The 19,546-nt window shown below is 53.9% G+C and overlaps 1 protein-coding gene across 1 annotated transcript; it reads right to left on the bottom strand.

Moving 5' to 3' along the window:
• Nucleotides 1–922: 922 nt before the first annotated feature.
• NIPSNAP1 (nipsnap homolog 1) lies at nt 923–18,773 on the bottom strand. Its single transcript, XM_050923867.1, has 10 exons — nt 18,635–18,773; nt 14,391–14,518; nt 13,509–13,554; nt 12,280–12,374; nt 10,623–10,693; nt 10,182–10,322; nt 8,475–8,506; nt 5,216–5,310; nt 3,196–3,279; nt 923–2,751 (listed from the first exon to the last, which is right to left on the bottom strand). Exons 1-10 carry the CDS (start codon nt 18,709–18,711, stop codon nt 2,687–2,689), a joined length of 834 nt encoding a protein of 277 aa, XP_050779824.1. The 5' UTR covers nt 18,712–18,773; the 3' UTR covers nt 923–2,686.
• Between the last annotated feature and the right edge of the window lie 773 nt (nt 18,774–19,546).

Raw genomic sequence — 19,546 nt, 5'->3', positions numbered from 1 at the left:
GGAACATGAAGAAGCACATACTGGATATGCAGATGGTCACCCTACACATTAGCAGTGATATGACATCCCATATACCTGTCACACTCCTGCACATTTAGCTCTGTCTTTGAACCTCAGTGATATGATTTCTCTACAGCCTCACATAAAGGGGCTGATTGACTCTGACCTTATGAAAACATAACTCTCAAAGCAGAACTTTGCTGAGATCCTTTCTCTGCATAGTGCCAACCTCTGCTCAGCACCCTAAGGTCGTTGAGGCAGCACTAGCCCTCTTATTAGGACAGGGGTACTTGGTGCCTTTTCCATCGTCTCGTCTCCTGTAACCCCACCACAGATGGTACAAAACCCCTTCACAGCCACTGCTATCTAAAAAGTCTCTCTCTGTCATCCTGCCTTCTCATGTCTACTAATCTTCTCTTCCTTGTGCATCTCAATCCTTTGTTTAAATGGCCTTACGCCTGAAAACTATAGAGTATCCATACAATGACTATACAACAGTGCACCAGGTATTCATCACTACCTTACACGGTTCTGAGCATGCTTTGAGATAGTTTGTACCTTGAACAAACCAGCGGGGCTCATTCTGCTGAGAAAAAATTAAGTGGTTTCTGTTGACTCTCCAAGGTAGGTGGCTCATTGCCCCGCTTGGACATGAGAGAGGTGGGAGTGGCTCTCTTGGAGACAAAGGACCTAGGCAGTCCTGAGAGAAGAACCCTAGGAACAGACAAGTCTAGGAAGAAAATCTGAGCAGACATTATGGCTTTACTAACAAAAATCAGCAGCCCCCAGGAGGGGGCAAGTTTGGACTTTACAGCCTGCTTTACGTACTATGGCTGTACAGCAAGTTGGAAAAGACACCTGCTCAAAGATCCCATCCCACATCAGGTTGCATTGCACTCCACGCAATGAGAGAGACCAAGGCTAGCATAGGAAATATTTAGTTACATTTGCAATCAGACGCACACAAGCCCCCACATGGAAAATGCTTCACACACAAAACAGATCTTTTTTGTTGCTTGCCACATAGCCATTAGTCATAATTAAGATAAATAATGCACAAGAGGAATTGACCTCTGTCAGAAAGGCCCGTGTAGATTGATGACCACCTCTCCTCTCTCTTTCCTCCATGCTGAGGATAGGTACAAACAGCCCTGTGACTGATGGCTGCACACACAAGGAAGGAACCGAAGTCTTCAAGAGAGAGACATGGTTCCTCTCTAAAACCTACGGGCCCAAACCTCCAATCAAATTGCATTTAGCAGGGAGGCCCATTGAAGTCAAGGGCATTCTGCATTGGTGCATGGATTGGATTGCAAGACTGGGCCTTAAGATGTAAGAAAAGTGATTAAAACTGGCACCTCATTTCATGTATCTGCTCCTTGGGGCTGTGTACGTGCTGGGACAAATGGACCCTCTATTCACAGAAGCTGCAGCATGGAAAGAGCTCATGGCTCGTAGTCTCGATCTGAACAGCACTAGACCCCGGGGCAGCAGAAGTCTTGGCCACACAGCTACTGCTACAGCTGCTGCATGTACTATTTTTGCCAGAGCAGACAAGATGCAGATCTGTTGACAAAGCCCAGCTTGTACTTTTCACGTCAGCTGAGCTAACGCAGTTCTGGAAGGTGGCTTCTAGTGTTAGCTAAACTCTAATTATTCACAGGGATAATGGAAAGGGGAGAAGGACTCTGCTTCATTTGCAGCTTCTGAACCAAGGGCTCAATCCTGCCTGCTGTTGTATGCCCTCGGCTCCCACCAAAGCCACCAGGATACACCACCCTGTATATCAGACCTTCCCAGCACCGAGTGCCACGGTGTCAGGTCAGGAGTGGGCAGATAAAAGCCTTTGGACTTGTAAGGTCAGTTAACTGGAACTGGGAGCCATTACATGAAAGGACATGCTGGGCTCCACATCCACTTTCCAGCATACACCTCCCTACAAAGGGAGTCTGGTGGGGTGCTACAGTCTGGTTCCATCAGCAGGCAGGACTTCCTGTTCCCAAGGATACAGGTAGCGCCAAGATTCACTGGGAACAGGACGCTACATCAGGAACTGGAATTCCAACCCGGGCGAGGAAGGCGGAGTTCTCCCCTACACCAGGCTAGCCATGTGCTAACATTCATGGTAACAGACACAACCAGGCATGATGAAGGGTCCCTCCCAGTGGCATGCTGGAAAGAAAACCAGCAGCAGTCACTCCTCAGTGCTGGGAGGAACGGCTTGCAGGGGAGCGGGGCTTAAAACTTCAGATGCCTGAACATTGTCTCAGCACCCAGAGAGCAGCAAGCACTGGTCTAGCTAGCTCGGTGTCTGTATTAAGCTCACCACAGGGGCATAGCTCAGCTATGCTGTGCTCTATGGTCATGTCTCTCAGTCCCCAGCGGCCTCCCCAGAACAGTGTTAGGGCAAAGGGGAGTTCAGTCTCCATGGCCCATTCATATAGAGCTGGGGACCCAGAGACAGGAAACCATGTGCAGCCTTGTGCTGATTCAGCCTACTTCATCCATCTCCCACCAGTGATCCCAACAGAGCCGAGCAGCCTGGGAATAGGGAAGCACCTGGGCTAGGAGCATGGCCTTGAACTGAGAGAGACAGAAAAGGGGACAGACTCCTTCGGGGGAAATGCAGAGACACCCCAGTGAGTCTCACTCCTGTCTGTCTGCCGACTCCTGCGCTGGAGAGGTCTCACTGGAGGGGGGAGATCTTCAGGGGGATCATGATCCGAGACTCCATGTTCCGAACCAGGGGGACTGCAAAGCAAAAGGAACATCACTGTGCATGGGAGCCCTGGGCAGAGGGAGCTGTAAACTCTTCCACAGCTTTGGCTCCCGAGGAGCTCCATGCCACTCCACTCTACCAGCAGGAGGCACTGCAGCGCACTGATTATAGGAGAGATCTCATTTACACTGATTCCAACCCCTCCCAGGAGGCACTCTGAAAAAGAGTAACGGTGAAGTGCTGGCTATAGAGGAGATAGAGTGTGCCACAACAGAATGCACATAGTCCAGCTGCTCCAGTATCCTCTTTCTGGCTGTGAGCAGCCAATACTACTTCATAGGAAAGCATATAATCCCTCACTGGGCAACACTATATCATAGGGGGCTTTTCTTCCTGACCACAGCTCACAACTGGCTTCGGCCCTGGAACATGAGGATTAGAGTTCACAGCAGCAGCCAGTCCAGAGAAGCACTCACCTGTATAGTACACATTCTCATCCCAGCCTCGCTTCCTCCAGGCAGCATTCCTTGTCTCCTCTCGGGACTGTAGGTCCTTGTAGGCTGAAAGAAGAAAATGACAGGTGTGGAGGTGGGGGCATCCCCCACATTTGCTGATGTCTAGTGTTTGCTGCCAGCAGCAGCTTAGCAAGAAATCCAGGCAAAAGGGAGCAGCCCAGTCTAAGTCTTGGTGTGTCTCTATGGTGTGCTTTAATGCTATGGGTGGGAGGCTGGGAGGAGGGTCTCTGATAGGAGGGTTGTGTACATGAAAGCAGTGGAAGGTTCACTCTCCAGGACCAATTCAATCCTACCAAAGGTGCCAATCGGAGCCAGTGTTAATGGTGGGTTTTGTGATGAGGATAACTGTCCACTTCGAATTGGGCTGAGACCCACCAAACCCATTTCACATGGGTGCCCTTGCACTGGAGAAGAGATGCAGCAGTGGCAGGCTGGCCACAGACACTTTGCAGGCTGCTCAGAAGTGGTTCATGGCCATCTCAGCTGATTGCTTTTTTGCAGGAGCTAGGGGTTCTCCCCAGTCTCTTTCCATCAGATTTCCGTGTGAGTAACAGCACTCTCTTCCCTACCCTCTCAACTGGATACAGAGTTATTTTCACTCCTTGTCCTAAAGTGTTGTGTATGCTGCCAAGCATCATTAAACCAAGCTACCATGTTCCACCCCAGAGTTGGCTGCATTTTGTTGGCCCTCTCTTTGGAAGCAGTTTGCAAAACACACAGGGATCCTTCCTGATGACAGGCACAAAGGAAACGTACAATGTTCCTATTTTAAAACTCACATGCATCTGCCCTAGTCAATTGGGCTGTGGTTGCCAAGCAGCAGCGGTAACTAGACCTAGTAGGAAAATTTTGGATGAAACATTTTTTCCTTAGAATTTGGACATGTTTTGCGGGACTGTTGATTTTGGTGGAATTCCACCAGAAACCAGAATGAACCTGATGGAACCCTGCCTGCCATTGCAAACCTGTCTGTTTTCCTGCCAGCCTGGAGGACTGATAGAAAGCCCAGAGCCTGGGGGTAGGTAGGTCTACACTGCAGTTAATCATCTCCAGGTGGCCCATGTCAGCTGACTCAGGCTATGGGGCTGTAAAATTGTGGTGTAGACGTTCAGGCTCAAGAAGGAGCCCGGGACGAGGATCTCAGAGCCTGGGCTCCAGTCCAAGCCCGAATGTTTACACTGCAGTTTTTGCAGCCCTGCAAGTCAGCTGACACAAGCCAGCCCGGGGTGGGGGGTGTTAATTGCAATGTAGACATACCCAGAGAGTTCAGATTCCCAGTTCCTCAGGAGCCTGGGTTGGCAGGGCTGTCAGGTCCCTGGCTCCCCATCAGCCCACCAGGTGGACTGCCCCAGAGCTGGGGCTCCCAGTATGGCTGGGTGGAGAATGTGTCTTTTTGTTCTGCATTTGTACCATGCCTAGCACAATGGGTTCCTGCTCCTATGTGCTCCGGTAATTCAATATCAGAACTGAGAAATACTGCGGTGTGTTCGGAACAGGAATAAAACCTCAAACCCCGCCCTGAAATGGAATCCCTGCTCTCTGCCCAGCTCTCAGTGCTAGGTACAATTCAGGAGATACAAAATGTAACTGATGGGGCAGGAGCAGCTTTAAAGGCACTTGGTGATAATAAACCATCTTACAATGCTTTCAGCAGTGCAATAAGGACCAGCCTCTGAAAGCAGGCGTGAGGGTGAAAACAGGTGTTGGTGATGGCGTGTATGTGTTAGGAGGGTGTTGGGGGAGGGGATAAGGGAACAAATTTAGGGCCCAGCAATCAAACTAAATCTCCCTTTCGGAACAGCCAGGGTCTGAAGTTGATTAAGTGGCAAGAGAGGGCACATGGGCATTTCATGCTCTAGGATGCATCCTCGCAAAAGCAGGACCCTTGTGCTGAGGTGCTGGCAGAGCAAAGTTACTCACCAGCTGAAGCTCAGGCCAGACAATGGCTAATAAATACTCAAGGAAAAGGAAAGCCACCTACCCCAGAGGTGATGAACGACATACAGCTCTCCAATCTGGGAGAAGAACCCACCCACGGCTTCCTGGTTTTTCTGACGGTATTTAATGGCTCGAGCCCTAGCAAAGACATAGGAGGAGAGAAGCAATTAGGTGGTATTGCTCTGGGATGCAACCGGCATTGCCAGAGGCATTTTGAAGTTTCCATAGAAGCCTAATTATCCAACCTCCTGCTATGCAAGTCTCCTTTAATGATCCCAGGCTACTGGCTAGCCAAACATACTCGACATCACCCATGTGCAATAAGACGTGGTCATATGGATATTGCCATGGTCAGCAGCAGGGCTTGAACTAGGAGACATCAGCACAAGACACACAGGCCTCAACCCTTAGAACTACAGGAGAAACAACATCCACAGGGAAGAAGTAGCAGGCTGTTCTTGTCGCCATAGGCCTGGCACTAAAGGGCACCATTCTCACGTATGTAGTGTGTTGTACATGCAATCAGAACAGGCCAGGCTTTACCTGGTTCCTCCAGCTAAGAGGAAGAAATTAACAGCAAGAGAGTGAGAAAACAGAGCAAAGAAAGTAGTGAAAGTTCAACTGAGATTCAGGCGGAAGGATGGCCCAACAGACAGGGGACTTGTCTGCACTAAGTCTCAGCAGACCTGAGTTCAATACCTGGCTCCATCACAGACTTTGGGCAAGTCACATCTTCTAGCCTGCACCTAAGATCCTGTATGATGGGGCTAATACCCCCCCATCTGAGGGTGGGGATAAAATCCATTAATGAGTGGGTGGTGCTCAGAGGCTACAAGGGTGACAAGAACAATATAAGCACCTAGCCAGAGCCTTACACATGCCATAACTTCAATACAATAGCAGCCCCCACCTTGGTATTAGAGATGCTTGTATGTTATTTTGGATACATGTAATTAAGACACGGCCAATGCTGGCATGAAAAGACCAGACTGCTTTTGCCCAATGCAGACCCCCCTCTATACGCTACTAGAGTCCATTTCCACATTGCAACAATAGTTGAGATCGTACAATGCAGCCACTCACCTCCCACTATTGGCCCAATCCTGCAGCCTTCCCTTGTGTCAGCTACCCACAACGGGACCATCACCATAGGGGCAAGGCGCCTTGTAAGTTCTTTGTAGCTATATTACAGTGGCTGCTAGAATCTCCAGCTGAGATCCAGGCCTCCGTTGGGCTAGGCGCTGTATGAACACATAGTAAGAAATACTCCCTGCCCCAGAAAGGGTCTTTTCCTAATACCCAGCCGAGGTAGGGAGGAAGCATTGTCTCCACATTACAGATGGGGAAACTGAGGCTCACAGATGTTAAGTGTCTGGCCCAAGGTCATGCAGAGAGTCTGTGACAAAGGCAGGAAATGGACCCAGCTCTCCTGACTCCCAGTGCTTTAACCACTAGGCAATCCTGAAGTCAACTGGGTTACTCAGGTGTTTAGCTGGACTGGCCTTGCAATTACTCTGATCTTCAGTACTGTTTGGGTCCAACTATACAGTGGTCTGTGTTCTCGGCCACAGAACAGTGAGCGGATGTTACCCATGGAAGGCCACTGCCTCAGCTGGAGAAGCATCCAGCATTGAGCAAAGAGGTGAAAGGAAAGCTTGGTGCAGGAGAAAGGAAAGAATTGAGGGAAAATGACCTCAGAGCACGTATACAAAGCCGGTACAGCTCCCTGCTGGGGAAACTGAAGCATGGAGAGATGAAGTAACTTGTCCAAGGTCACTCAGCAGCTTATTATGTGACCTTGAGTGAGTCACTACTGCTCCTGTGGCTCTGATCACATGCCAGACTGTGACATCTTGGGGCAGGGATGTTTTAGTACAATGGGGTCCTGCTCCCTGTTTGGAGCTGCCTTTGGGTTCTACCACATCACAAATAACGTACAGCATCAACAGGACTAGAACTTGGGTCTTCTGACTCTGAGCCTAGTGCTCCAACTCCCAGCATCCTGCTGCTCACATTCCCAACACAAGCGCTTAATGTGGTCTCCTTCAGCATACGGTGATGCAAGGTGCTGGCTGCTCTGCTTTGGGCCTCGTTTATGGAGCTCATGGCATTCAAGGGGCAGTTCCAGAGAGGTGAGATTTCAGTTAAAGCTGGATGGACTGGCACTACATAAGAACGGCCGTACTGGGTCAGACCAAAAGTCCATCTAGCCCGGTATCCTGTCCAATGACAGTGGCCAGTTGCAGGTGCCCCAGAGGGAATGAATAGAACAGGTAATCGTCAAATGATCCATTCCCTGTCGCTCACCCTCAGCTTCTGACAAACAGGCTAGGGACACCATCCCCGCCCAGCCTGGCTAATAGCCATTGATAGACCTATCCTCCATGAACTTATCTAGTTCTTTTTTGAACCCTGTTAGGTCTTGGCTTTTACAACACCCTTTGGCAAAGAGTTCCACAGGTTGACTGTGTGTTGTGTGAAAAAATACTTCCTTTTGTTTGTTTTAAACCTGCTGCCTATTAATTTCACTTGGTGACCCCTAGTTCTTGTGTTGTAAGTAGTAAATAACACTTCCTTATTTACTTTCTCCACATCAGCCATGATTTTATAGACCTCTAGCATATCTCCTCTTACTTGTCTTTTCTAGGCTGAAAAGTCTCAGTCTTATTAATCTCTCCTCTTACAGAAGCTGTTCCATACCCCTAATCACTTGTGTTGCCCTTTTCTGAACCTTTTCCAATTCCAATAAATTTTTTTTGAGATGGGGTGACCAGATCTGCATGCAGTATTCAAGATGTGGATGTACCATGGGTTTATATAGAGGCAATCTGATATTTCCGTCTTATTATCTATCCCATTCTTAATGATGCCCAACATTCTGTTGGCTTGACTGCCGCTGCACACTGAGTGGATGTTTTCAGGGAACTATCCACAATGACTCCAAGATCTCTTTCTTGAGTGGTAACAGCTAATTCATACTCCATCATTTTATATGTATAGCTGGGATTATGTTTTCCAATGTGCATTACTTTGCATTCGTCAACACTGAATTTCATCTGCCATTTGGTTGCCCAGTCACCCAGTTTTGAGAGATTCTTTTGTAGCTCTTCGCAGTCTGCGTGGGACTTAACTATCTTAAGTAGTTTTGTATCATCTGCCACCTCACTGTTCACCTTTTTCCAGATCATTTATGGATCCCTGTCCAGCCAGAGACCCCTGCAGGGCTGGGCTCTGTTCCCACTCTGCACAGCACTGGGATTGCTAGTCTGGAATACAAAGAGGCTTGAAGGTTCAATGCTTACCAGTTATTCCCCCACTCGATCATGGTCCCTGGCTGGAAAGAAAGAGAAGGAATTAAAACCATGTCACGACTGCATTTATCCTCTGTAAGCTGGGGATCAAGGTCATTCTCAGGCTCTGCTTGCCCACCTGGGCCAGACAGGAATCCCACACCATCACCCACCCTGTACGGTAGGGCAGAGCTGACTAGCTGTATTAACTGAGGTGCTCACTCCCCCAAAACATCAGGCACAGGCCACTGCCAGACCAGGGTAGCAGATCAAATGGTCTGAGCCAGGTGGGCCCACCTAGCTCCTCACCCTGTGCTCTAGACCAGTGGTTCTTAACCTGGGCTGCACACACCCCCTGGGCGTGCAAGATGCCCTTTCGGCAGGTATGGTACGTAGAAGAGAAAGAAATCTTAGAAGAATTCTTGTTCTGTGAACCACTGCAACTAACTACAAAAGGAATCGACGGGTCAATCTCATCACCCCTCTTTTTGAAGCACAAGATAACGCCTGATATGTGTGGATCAATTTGCACCAATGGTGCCCCTGCCATGCTATGAAAAAATTCAGGATTTGTTGCCTATGTAAAGAAAGAAGTACCTCATATCACGATCACACATTGTATGTTGCACTGTCATGCACTTGCCGCGAAGACTTTGCCTACAAGATTGAAGGATACTTTGTCTACTGTGGTGAGCACAGGAAACTTCATCCAGGATGTGCTCTAAATCATTGCCTTGTCTGTGCTTTTTGCGACGAAATTGGTGCTGAGCACACTGTCCTCCTTTTCCATACAGAAGTGAGGTGGCTTTCCCGTGGCGGAATGCTTACTCGTATTTTTGAAATGCACGAAGAAATAAGTCAGTTTCTTTGTAACCAAAGCAGTAATTTAGTTGATGACTTTGAAAATAGAGAGTTCATCCTTTGCCTAGAGTACATGGCAGATGTATTCACACACTTAAATGAACTCAACACATCTGATGTGCTCAACTAGCACTGTTTCCACAACTGACGAAGACAGAGTTGGAGATCCTTGTGCCATTTGCGACTACACACTTGTGTGAGATAGGATTTTCATCACTCTTACACATCAAAACAAAGGCCAGAAACCACCTAAATGCGAGTGATAACATGCGTGTGGCTATTTCAAAAAGAAGTTCCTCGTTTCTCGAACATCATTGAACAAAAGCAACAGCAGAAGAGTCACTGAGCCGGTGAACTTTAAAAAAGTGTGTAATTTTTCAAGTATTCTTAATTTTACTGTGAAATTAAAATATATAATTCAATGTCTTTCATTCTATAGTTATGATATACCTAGATTTAAAGAACTGACCTACTTCAACGATTTTTGCTAAGGGGTGCGAGAACATATTCTGAGCACCAAAAGGGTGCAGGCTGCAGTACAGGTTAAGAACCACTGCTCTAGACTATTGCTGTTGCATATGTGGGGGTGCTTGAAGGCGCTTTGAGGGAAAACATTCTTGTTTGTACCAGTCATTTATCAGATGGAGGAGCAGTGTCCCCCATTGATTTAGTTCCTGAAACTATCTGGAAGACAAGGATTAGTTCCCAGGGTTTGGGGTTCCCAGAACCCTGCTCTGAGCAAGGGACCTGCCTGTGGACAGGTCTAAAGGCCGTGCTGCTTCACTGCTCTACTGTCCTTAGCTCAGTAAGCAGCCCTGGTCGCTGCTCCCCCACGGGGCTCCGGAAGGAGCAATTTACCTTTAGCTTGTACGTTCTCAGCTCATAGAGGTTGGGCCCGACCCGGGGCAAAGGCTCATTCCAGAAACTGAATTCCAGGAGTAACTGGTTCCTGCGAGACAACAGCATCGTACTCCTCTCCTTGCGGAACTCCAGGTACTCCTGCAAAGAACAACAGCTGAGGGATGCCGCTGCCCCCAGGGGCTGGGAGCACGAATCCCAGCGATGGCGCACCAGGGTTCCACTGTGCCCAGGGGCTCGGGGGGCAAACTGCCTGGAGCACCTGCATGGGGAAGAAGGGGAGGCAGAGAGCTGCCGGCTGGGGGAGGGGCATGGTGCACATGGCAGAGAGACTGCAATCACCTGACATGGGGTCAGTGCATATGCAGCGCCTTGTGGGGGCGTACGACAGAGCTGAGGTGGAATTATGCTTAGGAGGAGCTATGGTGAAGTGTGCGATACCTTGTTCTGTTTCAGTTTGTTCATACAGTCCATGAGTGCCGGGTACCCGCCGGAGAAACGCCAGAGGTGCACTGCAACGAGAGAGTCAGGCCTGGCTGGGAGTCCTTATGATGCGAACACGAGTGGTCAGCGACTGTCCAGGGACCCAAGCACTCCACCCAAGCTGCCCCATGCTCCAGGGCTAATTCCACCTGTCTTGCAAACTCCACCCTGTCTCAGCCAAGGGCAGAGGCGGCCAGGCCAGAGCCAGGCGACCTGCCCAGCAGGATCGGAGAAAGTCAGTACATACACACCACAACCCATGGCTCTCTCTCCACAGCTAGGCCTCCTTTCTGGGCTAGTGTGGAGTAGTGCTGCAGCCCTGACCTTTGCTGCCAATTTCACCCTCCTTGGCCCATCACTGATTCGCTACCCCATGCTGGGCAAGGAGGATTTTCTGCATGACTTTGCTTTGTTGCTTCTGAGTTCATCTGTGCTATCGACCCTAGGCACAAGAGGGGCTGATGGGAGCTGTGGAGAGGGGGTGCTGGGTTAGCTTCTCCTTCTTTACAGCCAGAGACCTAGGTTCAAGTCCCAAGTGACAATAAGTGAGCTGGACCAAAATGCGAGTTTGCCCACATCAGAAAACCACCCATATGATTTGACATGACTGACAGCGTCTGCTCAAGATAAGAGCCTGGCAGTACAGGAGCACTAATGACATACATATGTAGATAAAACAGTGACTTTCAGCAGATCCTGATACCTCACATGGCCTGCTTTACCTGCAATATCACAATATATATACACATAAGGAATGGGGGGGGTTACAGGGCGAGGTGCTCCCCCAAGGTACAGCATGTCACACTGACCACGTGCATCTGGGCAGGACTGGGGCCTAGGGTATGTTTGACCATCTTCAAGTGTGGCTTTTCTCTCACTAGGTACCTATATGGGGGTGGGGGGGGGTACAGGCTCTGGGAAGGGGTCGGGGGTGCAGCACTTATCTGGAGCTCCAAGGCGGGGCAGGCTGGGGGGCCTCCACACACTGCTGCCCCAGGCACCGTCCCTGCAGCGTCCTATTGGCTGCCAGGGTGCTGGAGGCGGGGGCAGCGTGTGGAGGCACAGCCCCACCCCTGGGCCACAGGGAGGGCCCGGCAGCCCCTGGAGCGAGCAGGCAGAAGCCTTTTAGCTCCGCTGCGCTGCTAGTGGTGGGCAGGGCCTCGGGCCATGTAAATTGCCCAGGGGATGTGGGGTGGGGGGTGTGCCCAGGGGCGGCAGGTGGGCCAAGGGAGAGACCCTGCCCCAAAACTGCTGGAGCCCCACAGGCCACATTGGGGAGGTTCTCAGGCCGCAGTGGCCCACGAGCCGGGAGTTTGAGACCCCTGGTTTAATTTGAACCCTCCTCTCACTTGCATTTCAGTCTGTTTCCACCAGAGAGCAGGGCAGCCACAGAGAGAAGTACAAGCTGTGCATCTGAGGCCAGCTCTGGGCAATGAATAGTTCAGGTCTCCATCCCGCACCCCAAGTCAATGAGCCCAGCCCTTGGTAGGGCAGGGAACACGTCTCCTGAGCTGCCTGCTTCCTGCAACCTTTCAGGCTGCACCTTGGGCCACCAAAGGCTGCGCAATGCCCACCCCGTGAGCCCACGAGTCCTGCCCAACGGCCACCTGCTCACCTGCCTGGTCCTGCTCTCCGTACCACGTGTTCCAGTTCCCAACCAGGTCGCAAGGGTAATCGGTGTCTGAGTGCAGCTTGGGCAGCACCTCCTCCCTGCAGAGGATGCAGAAGGGTCACGGGGCAATGCCTATGGGTGGCTCAGACTGCCCTGCAGAAGAGCTGCATTTAAGGTCCTTCCTCCTGCTGCCCAGGCTATGAGGGACCAGGCAGATGGGGAAGCAGGAGGCAGAGACCTGAAGCTGGCAGTGGGAACGGTTGGAATCTCTCCTCACCCCTCCAGCTAATGGGGGGCTGCACCAGCTGCCACTCCAAGGCAGAGATACCAGTGCAGGCTGGGGCCTGGGGTCAGTGTGAGAGAACACAGGGCTCTGGCAGTGACTAAACACTCCCCCCACCCCTTACAGGGGGTAACGGGCTGGTCCTGGCCAAGACTCCACCCATGCCCGCCCAACTCACCCTTCCAACCCAGCACGGAATGTCTTGGGCATGAACTGGAGCAAAGTGCTGGTTGCGAGGGATGAGCTGCATCATGTGCAACATAGTGAGTCAACTCAAGCTGACACACTCATGCTTCCTTGAGCAATACTGAAAGCCAAGGCCCTGGAGACAGCAGGAGGGATGCACTGGCCTCATAGGACATAAGAAGGCCAGACTGGGTCAGACTGAAAGGTCCTTCTAGCCCAGGACCCTGCCTTCTGACAGTGGCCAATGCCAGGTGCCCCAGAGGGAATGAACAGAGCAGGAAATCATCCAGTGATCATCCCAAACAGAGGCTAGGGGCAATTCAGAGTCCGTGAACCTGGGTTTCACGGGACAGGGAAGAAAGATGGGATAGAAGGGGGAGCAGGAGCAGTGGCTGGGGAATGAACATGGAGCTGCAGAAGGAAGCTTAGAGGCAGAGCTGAGGCTCTCACATCAGCCTGCTGAGGGTCTCAAAGCACTTTGGAAACACACGAGTGAAACCCCGCAGCCCAGCGAGGGGTGAGTCAGAATCCCTTCCCCTATTTTACAGACAGGGAAATTGAGGCACAGAAAGGGGAAGTGATTTGCCTAAGGTCACACAGAACCCAGGAGTCCTGACTCCCAGTCCTGTGCCTTACCCACAAGGCCCTGCTCCTCCCTACACAGGGGCCCGTACAAGGAACAGCTCCAACAGTCAACCCCGCTAGAACCTATTGCCCCACAGGCTCCTGTCACTGCAGAGGTGCGGGTGGGGGCGACACTCACGTCAGGCTGTTGTAAGCGTCCAGGCATTCGGGCTTCACATTGTGAACTGCAGCAAGGAAACAGACAGGAAAAGTCACGTCAGCAGGGCAGAAATTCAGCCCCAAGCCGCAGGGAACACAAGGGCAGGGCTAAGAGCAGCCAGCTATCTTCCTGGGCTGCACAAAGTGACATGGGGGCGTCTGGCCTCCATGCAGCTCTCACTCTCCGAGCAGTAACACTGCTTTCATGTACCCCAACTCCCTCCTGCCCCACACCATGATTCTCTGCACAACCCTGGTTCTAACGCACAGCAGGGTCAGGCACTGGAGACCAGGAACCAGCCTCTGACGTGGCACGACTGCCAGTCTCAGCTTCAAGAACACCAGGAAGCGAACAGCAGGGGGCGCTGCAGGGCACATCGGGGAGATGGGCAGGACTGGACAGCAGGGGCATGCAGGGCAGCGAGGTGCGTGAGCAGAACCCTGTCTGCGCGTGCACCCGAGAGCTGTATCCCCGAGAAGGTTATTAACCTCCTGGCAGGCCCATCCCCGGCCAGCTGGGTGATTTGCCAATCAGATTCCCCTCCCCTACTGTCCCCAGCTCAGAGGGCAGACGAGCCTCCACACCCACGCAGGGCCAGCTTTAAGCACACAGAAAGTAAACATCTGCTTGGGGCCCTGCAGCTCACTGCATGGCCCAGGGAGGGGTAGGGGGAGGAGTGGAGATGGAGGCACTCCCCCAGCAGGACTGGCATGGGTGGGGGGGCCTCCAGATCCACCGCCAGCAGGTAGGAGCCCCACAAATGACAAGGCTACCCCTGAACACTGACCGCCCTCCCTGATGCTGGTGTGTAGATTGCAGTGGCCTGGAGCCAAGGGAAGGACAAGGAGAGGGGCAGCTCACACTGGATCTTGTACAGGTTGCTGGTTTCTTTCTTCGACAAGAGTGTGGAATGAGCATCCGTTCGGGGATCCACTTTGTGGACAAAGAGTGAGCGGAACCAGCTGCCCTCGCTGTCCCTGGAGTATCCCCTGGAAGAAGGCGCAGAGGTCAGCAAAGGCAGAGATGGGCCGAGGCGTAGGAGGGAGTGAATACAGGGCTGCAGTCAGGTCCTCTCTCTCTGGCACCCACAGGCTGTCAACAGCAACAGGAGGTATCTGCCATGCACTGCTGGGTTCCCTAGCGGTCTGAAGTCCCTGCCCAGAAAGAGGTCCTGGAGGACTGACTTACACTCTGCCAGGAGCAATGTCCCAGTAGCCAAGAGCAGGTAACTGAACAGGGCCAGATGAGGAAGAAAATCCGTAACACAGCCACCTAATTGAACTAGTCTTGTTACCTGTGTAAGGAACCGGTCCTCTGAGAACACCTAAATCCTCAGGGGATCAGAGCGCAGGGCACTGGCAGCGAGCAACACAGACCCCTCCTCCAAACTGCTCTCCCCCAGGCGTTCAGGAATTCGAATCCCCCACCCCCACTGGATCAGGCTGGCTAGTGCAGCACCTTCAGGGCACGTTGGCCTATTTGTCAACACAAGGTTTTGCCAGAGGGGGCAGGGTTCAGGGCTCTGTTCAAGGGGAGATGTGCCACTGAGGCAGCTTGCTGCATTAGTCCGGGGGTTTTAATTGGGTCCACTTGCTTAGAGAGGAGGACAAGCACATTTTATCAACCAAAAATAGGCAGACATTGACTGCCACAGGCTCAAAAATACTTGCATGTAAAACACAGGAAGCAACATTTCTTCAAGGAATCCTTGGTAATTAACAACTGAGGTCCTAATACCAAAGAACAGGGATTAAAGTACACCCCAGAGTTTCAGAACTCCGCTCCCCAGAGCCAAGAGGAAGGGCGGCACCCCAGCCAAGGGGAATGCACAGCACTGCAGTGCATGGGCTTGGCTGTGCAGCTCCTTTTCAGAGTCTGCCAGCAGAGGCCCTGCAGACACGGTTCGGGTGCCTGTCCAATCTGTGGCTCTTCAGGAAAAGGAGCAGGCTTAAATGTGGCACAGCGTAGAGAAGCCTGTGCCAGGGACCCTTGTCAGGCTGCCTCCTGTTTAACCCCACTAACGCAGGATGCGCCACCTTCAGTCCAAGACCTTCTAGAGGTGGCCTCTCCAAACTCTTCACCTGCACGTGCAAAGTAAGAGGCTGTGTCCAGGGCTGAAATCACAAGGGGGTGAAAGGTGCACACAGGTGGGATAGCGACACTCCTCTCAAAGTCTGCCCCTAATCCCAGCAATTCATCATTGGTAAAACAAATCAACAGTGCAGTAGTGACAGCGACATTTATAGTGTTGTTGGGCTTCAGTGCTAACGACCAAGGAAGCATCTTTCTCTCAGAGCTATTGTTGCAGGCTGGCTGCAGACTCAGAAAGACAGTGCTGCATCAGGACATCTTTGGAAAGTCATCTTTACCAGGGCCGTCCAGAGAATTAGGGGGCTTGGGGTCTGCGAACTGCTGCCGAAGACCTGGCACTTCGGCGGTGGGTCCCAGAGCGGAAGGACCTCCCGCCGCCGAAGACCTGAAACAAAAGAAGTTCCAGGGCCAGGGCCCCACGAGAGTTTTCTAGGGCCCCCAGAGTGAGTGAAGGACCCCACTGTGGGGGCCCCTGCAGGGCCCAGGGCAAATTGCCCCACTTGCCCCCCTCTCTGGGTGGCCCTGATCTTCACAACCATAAGGGCTGGAAACATCATGGAGGTGCCAGAGTAGTATTGCCATGGTGTACTGATGTAGATACAGATCCATCTCCCCGGCTCTGTCTCTCCCATGAAAATCAGCAGAGATACAACATCCACAATTTGTGCCTGGCAAGACCTTTGCCCAATGCTACAATCTCTAGTAACGCATTAACAACAGAGAGAAAGATAAACAACCCTCCTCCTGGCTTCAAACAAGCCTGCCAGATGCTTCCTGAACATTTCAAACCTTCACTGGGCCCCCTGCATCCTTCCATCCTCCGAATCCTAATAATCCAGAGCAGCCGGGAGTGACCCCCCCGGGGGCCTGAGTTGCCCATCAGTCCCTTGGCACATCATTGTTACAAAGAGCTTTGAAATCGGGCTGGATGGGCAGGATTGTTTGCCATCAACCTGGGGGCTCTATTCTGCTGCAGAACTGTTATGCCCAGGTTAGGCTCTTGGGGTTGCAGGCCTTTCTCCTCTTACTCCTTTGAGCTCAGTGCAATTACTCCAGACTTGGAGGGCAGAATCAGGTCCCTTGGTTTAAGCGTAAATGACCCCCCGTGATTGCAGGTCAGCTCCTAGGGGTGCCCCCATCTCTCCTGCTCCCCTCAGTCGTACAAAACTCATGGAAGTGGATTCATTCTCTCTCCTAACAATACAGTACCCTGGGACAAGAGCACATGGCATGGCATGCCCTGCCCTGCCTTCTGGGCCCAACCGTGGCTGCCTGAGCATTGGAGAAGGGACCACTTGCAGCTAATTGTTGGCCTTTCAAGCCTTGGGCCTGCCCTTCCCCAGACATTCAAACAGCTGCCCTCGACCCCCCAATTCCCTTGCCAAACTTAGAGTGGGGATTTTGCAAACTCAGACACTAAAGTGCCTACGGTAACCAGAGAATAAGGCTCCCAAGCCAAGAGCAAAAGTGACAGTGATGGAAGGGAGAGACAATAGGGGTGCAGAGGTCCATGCCGGGAGGGGGTAATAGGGAGGGAGATGATGACACGGGGGAGAGGTGACAAAAGGGCCCACAGTGGCCCTAATGAAGGGAGGGGTGAGGGGATGATGGGGAGCACACAGTGTCCCAGATGTGCAGAGGCCCTTGGCAGAGGTGATGGATGGAAAGGGACACAGATGGGGGGCACTGGAAGGGCTGGCACAGGGGCCAGAAGCAATGGGGGTATGAGGGGCAGGGATGGAGAGGATGGACACTTTGGGGGGCAGAGGCCAAACATAATGGGGCATGTGAGAACAGGAGACGGACGCTTTGGGAGCAAAGGCCTGGGGTAATGAGGGTAGGAGGGTGCATGGGATGGACACTTTGGGGCACAGGGGCCTGAGATAATAAGGATACAGGGCCCTAGGGATGGTTGGGGCACAGGAACCGGAGGCGATGGGGGCAGGGGATGGACACGTTGGAGGACGGTCCTGGGGTAATGGAGGTGATGGGGGCGCAGGGGATGGACGCATTGGGGGACAGGGGCCTGGGGTAATGGGTGTATTGTGAAGAGGGGATGGGCACATTGGGGCTGGAGGTGATTGTGGTACAGGGGCACCGGGGATGGACACGTCAGGGCCCAGGGGCTGGATGCATCAGGGCACAGAAGTGATGGGGTTACGGGACTCCATAGACAAACACGTCAGGGCACAGAGGCTGGAGGTGACGGGAGCCCACAGGATGGACGCGTCGGGGTGCAGGGGACGAGGGCCCAGGGGATGGACGCCTCAGGGCGCAGGGGTGATGGGGGTACGGGACTCCGCGGACGGACACGTCGGGGTGCAGGGGCCGGAGGGGCCAGGGGCCCAAGGGATGGATGCATTGGGGCGCAGGGGACCAGGGGCACAGGGGATGGACACATCAGGGTGGAGGGGACAGGGACCCGGGGGCTGGACACGTCAGGGCGCAGGGAACAGGGGCCCAGGGGACAGACACTCGGGGTGGAGGGGCCAGAGGTGACGAGGGCCCAGGGGACGGACACGTCAGGGGCGCCGGGGTGATGGGGGTACAGGACTCCGCGGATGGACGCGTCAGGGGCGCCGGGGTGATGGGGGTACAGGACTCCGCGGATGGACGCGTCGGGGCGCAGGGGTGATGGGGGTACGGGACTCCGCGGATGGACGCGTCGGGGCGCAGGGGTGATGGCGGTCCGGGACTCCGCGGACGGACGTGTCGGGGCGCAGGGGCCGGAGGTGACGAGGGCCCAGGGGACGGACACGTCAGGGGCGCCGGGGTGATGGGGGTACAGGACTCCGCGGATGGACGCGTCGGGGCGCAGGGGTGATGGGGGTACAGGACTCCGCGGATGGACGCGTCGGGGCGCAGGGGTGATGGGGGTACAGGACTCGGCGGACGGACGCGTCGGGGCCGGGGGTGATGGGGGTACAGGACTCCGCGGACAGACGCGTCGGGGACCCGGTTCAGAGGGGCGATGCCGGGGTCGGGGGCGCGGCCGGAGGGGAGCCGGGGCTCACCGGGCTCCGCTCAGGGCCAGGCAGGGTCCCCGCAGCAGTCGCCGCAGCGCCGGGCTCTCGCACACCCGCGTCGCCATCTTCGCGCTGCGGAGGCTCCGCCGCAGCCCGGCGGTGCGCGGAGGGTGGGGCCCGGGAGGCGGAGGCGGAGGCGGGGCCCGGGCAGGGGCAGGCTCAACCCGCGGCTTCCAGCGCTGCCGGGGCCGCCTCCCTCGCGCCCCAGTCCGCTGCCGCCGGGCCCCACAAAACCCCCCTAAACCTTCCCCGCCCCACCCCTTTCCCGGCCCGCCCCCAACATCCTAGCCCCGCCCCTTCTCCAGGCCCCGCCCCGCCCCTTCTCCAGGCCCCGCCCCCGCTCACTACATTCTCCCTCCCTGGGGGGATCACTCATGTTCACTGGGTTGGGGCGCAGGCTTGCCTGGCCTGGCCCCACGCTGCGCCCTGGAAGTGGCCAGCAGGTCTGGCTCCTGTGCAGAGGTGTGCCGGACGGCTCTGCATGCTGCTCTCACCCCCAGGCACCGCCCCTGCAGCTACCATTGGCCAACGGGAGTGGGGAGCCCCCCACCCCGCCTAGGAGCCGGGATCTGGTGGCCATTTCTGGGGCACAGTGCCGTGCCAGGGCAGGTAGGGACTAGCCTGCCTTCGCTCCACAGCACTGCTGACTGGATTTTTAATGGCCCGGTTGGTGGTGCTGACTGGAGCCTCCGGGCCATAGGCACCAACTCTGTGGGTGGTCTGGGGCTGGAGCACCCACCGAAAAAACTGGTGGACCCACTGGTAACTCCCCATGGCCCCATCCCACCCCCCTGCTCCAGCTCACCTTCACCCTGGCATCTACCTCCTCCCCCAGTGCGCTGCCCTGTCCTGCTTCTCCCCCCTTCCTCCCAGTGCTTGCGCCGTGAAACAGCTGATTCG

The sequence above is a fragment of the Gopherus flavomarginatus genome, chromosome 15 (assembly GCF_025201925.1).
Source record: "Gopherus flavomarginatus isolate rGopFla2 chromosome 15, rGopFla2.mat.asm, whole genome shotgun sequence".
Taxonomy (NCBI): domain Eukaryota; kingdom Metazoa; phylum Chordata; order Testudines; family Testudinidae; genus Gopherus; species Gopherus flavomarginatus.
This window is presented reverse-complemented; position numbering and strand designations above follow the sequence as displayed.

Excerpts from the sequence above, each read along its gene's own strand:
- NIPSNAP1 (XM_050923867.1), bottom strand. The coding sequence starts at position 18,711 with ATGGCGACGCGGGTGTGCGAGAGCCCGGCGCTGCGGCGACTGCTGCGG. Across the intron at positions 13,555-14,390 it reads CAACCTGTACAAGATCCAGT|TTCACAATGTGAAGCCCGAA; the intron begins GTGAGCTGCCCC and ends TCCTTGCTGCAG. Across the intron at positions 10,323-10,622 it reads ACAAACTGAAACAGAACAAG|GAGTACCTGGAGTTCCGCAA; the intron begins GTATCGCACACT and ends TGTTCTTTGCAG.